The sequence below is a fragment of the Passer montanus genome, unplaced genomic scaffold, assembly GCF_014805655.1.
Source record: "Passer montanus isolate IOZ18808 unplaced genomic scaffold, ASM1480565v1 scaffold2714, whole genome shotgun sequence".
Classification (NCBI taxonomy): Eukaryota; Metazoa; Chordata; class Aves; order Passeriformes; family Passeridae; genus Passer; species Passer montanus.
Window position 1 is genome coordinate 1 of NW_024367389.1, and position 1,352 is coordinate 1,352.

General features: G+C 55.7%; 1 protein-coding gene across 1 annotated transcript; it reads left to right on the forward strand.

The window, feature by feature from the left end:
- The first annotated feature begins 363 nt into the window (after window positions 1-363).
- LOC120503944 (zinc finger protein 239-like) lies at window positions 364-1,020 on the forward strand. Its single transcript, XM_039713029.1, has one exon. The coding sequence runs from the start codon at window positions 364-366 to the stop codon at window positions 1,018-1,020; it is 657 nt and encodes a 218-aa protein (XP_039568963.1).
- Window positions 1,021-1,352: the final 332 nt, after the last annotated feature.

The following is a 1,352-nucleotide window of genomic DNA, read 5'->3' on the forward strand; positions in this document are numbered from 1 at the left end:
TCTGGCTTAGACTCTCCCCCTGCTTTGCCTTCAAAGCAGTACAAAACTTTATGTTCTCATCCCTTGTTTTTGTCCCTAAACAGAATTTCCCATTCTCAAACTTTCAGGAGATGGAGGACGAGGCTGTGAGGAAGAGGAAGATGCCCCGGGACACCCAGGTTGGTGAGGAGGAAGTCAGTGCCCCCTTTCCCCCTCTCTCCTGCTCCATCTCCCAGCACAGCATGGCCCCCAGCTGCAGAACAAAACCGCTGCCAACGCCGTCTAGTTGGGGATGCACTGGGGGCAACTCCTTCCCCTTCCCTGTGTCACAGAGGCAAATCCCATCCTCTCCTTGTCCTTCCTCCCCCAGACAAGAATCTGAGGATGGAGACCAGGGAGGACAAATCCCCGTGGCAGAACCTCGAGGAGGAGGCTGTGTTGCGCAGCTCCATGGAGAAGGAATCCAATGGGGAAGAAAAGACACAGAGATCCTACAGGAGGAGAGGCTCTAAATGCACCCCCGGGTGCTCTGAGGGGGAAAGACCCACCCTGTGCCAGGAAGATGGAGAGGGCTTCAGCCAGGGCTTGGAGATGGTGGTCCAGGAGCAGCTTCATGATGGGGAGAAGCCCTACAAGTGCTTGGAGTGTGGGAAGAGCTTCAGGAGGAGCAACACCCTGATCAGCCACCAGATGATCCACACTGGGGAGTGGGCCTATGATTGTGGGAAGTGTGGGAGGGGCTTCAGCTGCAGCTCAGAACTTGTCGGACACCAACGCATCCACAGTGGTGAGAGGCCCTGTGAGTGTCCCCAGTATTGGAAGAGGTTTCACAGCAGCTCCAGTCTCCTCCTTCATGAGCGGACTCACATACAGGAGAGGCCCTTCCGCTGCCCGGACTCCGGGAAGGGCTTCAACCGCAACTCCAATCTCATCACCCACCAGCGTATCCACACTGGGGAGAGGCCCTACGAGTGTCCCCAGTGTGGGAAGAACTTCACCCAGAGCTCTCATTTGACCAAACACCAACAGAGTCACCAGTGAGGGAAGCCCTGCAATTGCCCCAACTGCAGGAAGACTTTCTTGCACTGCTCCAACTTTGTCTCCCATGGGAGAACCCATGTTGGCAAGAACCCTGGTGATCCATGTCCATGTGATCCATGCTGGGAAGACACCTGTCCCTTTTCCTGCTTCTGCCAATGACATGATGGGAGACGGAAGATCATGAGGGTCTGACCAGGGCTGTGTCATTACAATCTCTCCCACCTCAGGTCATTCCATGGGCATGAAAGGGAATCTCCCTCTCCCCTGAGGAGGAGGGTGTTCTTTCCAGGCAGGAGGAAGTACATGGCCAGGGAGAGCCAGTTGCTCTTGTT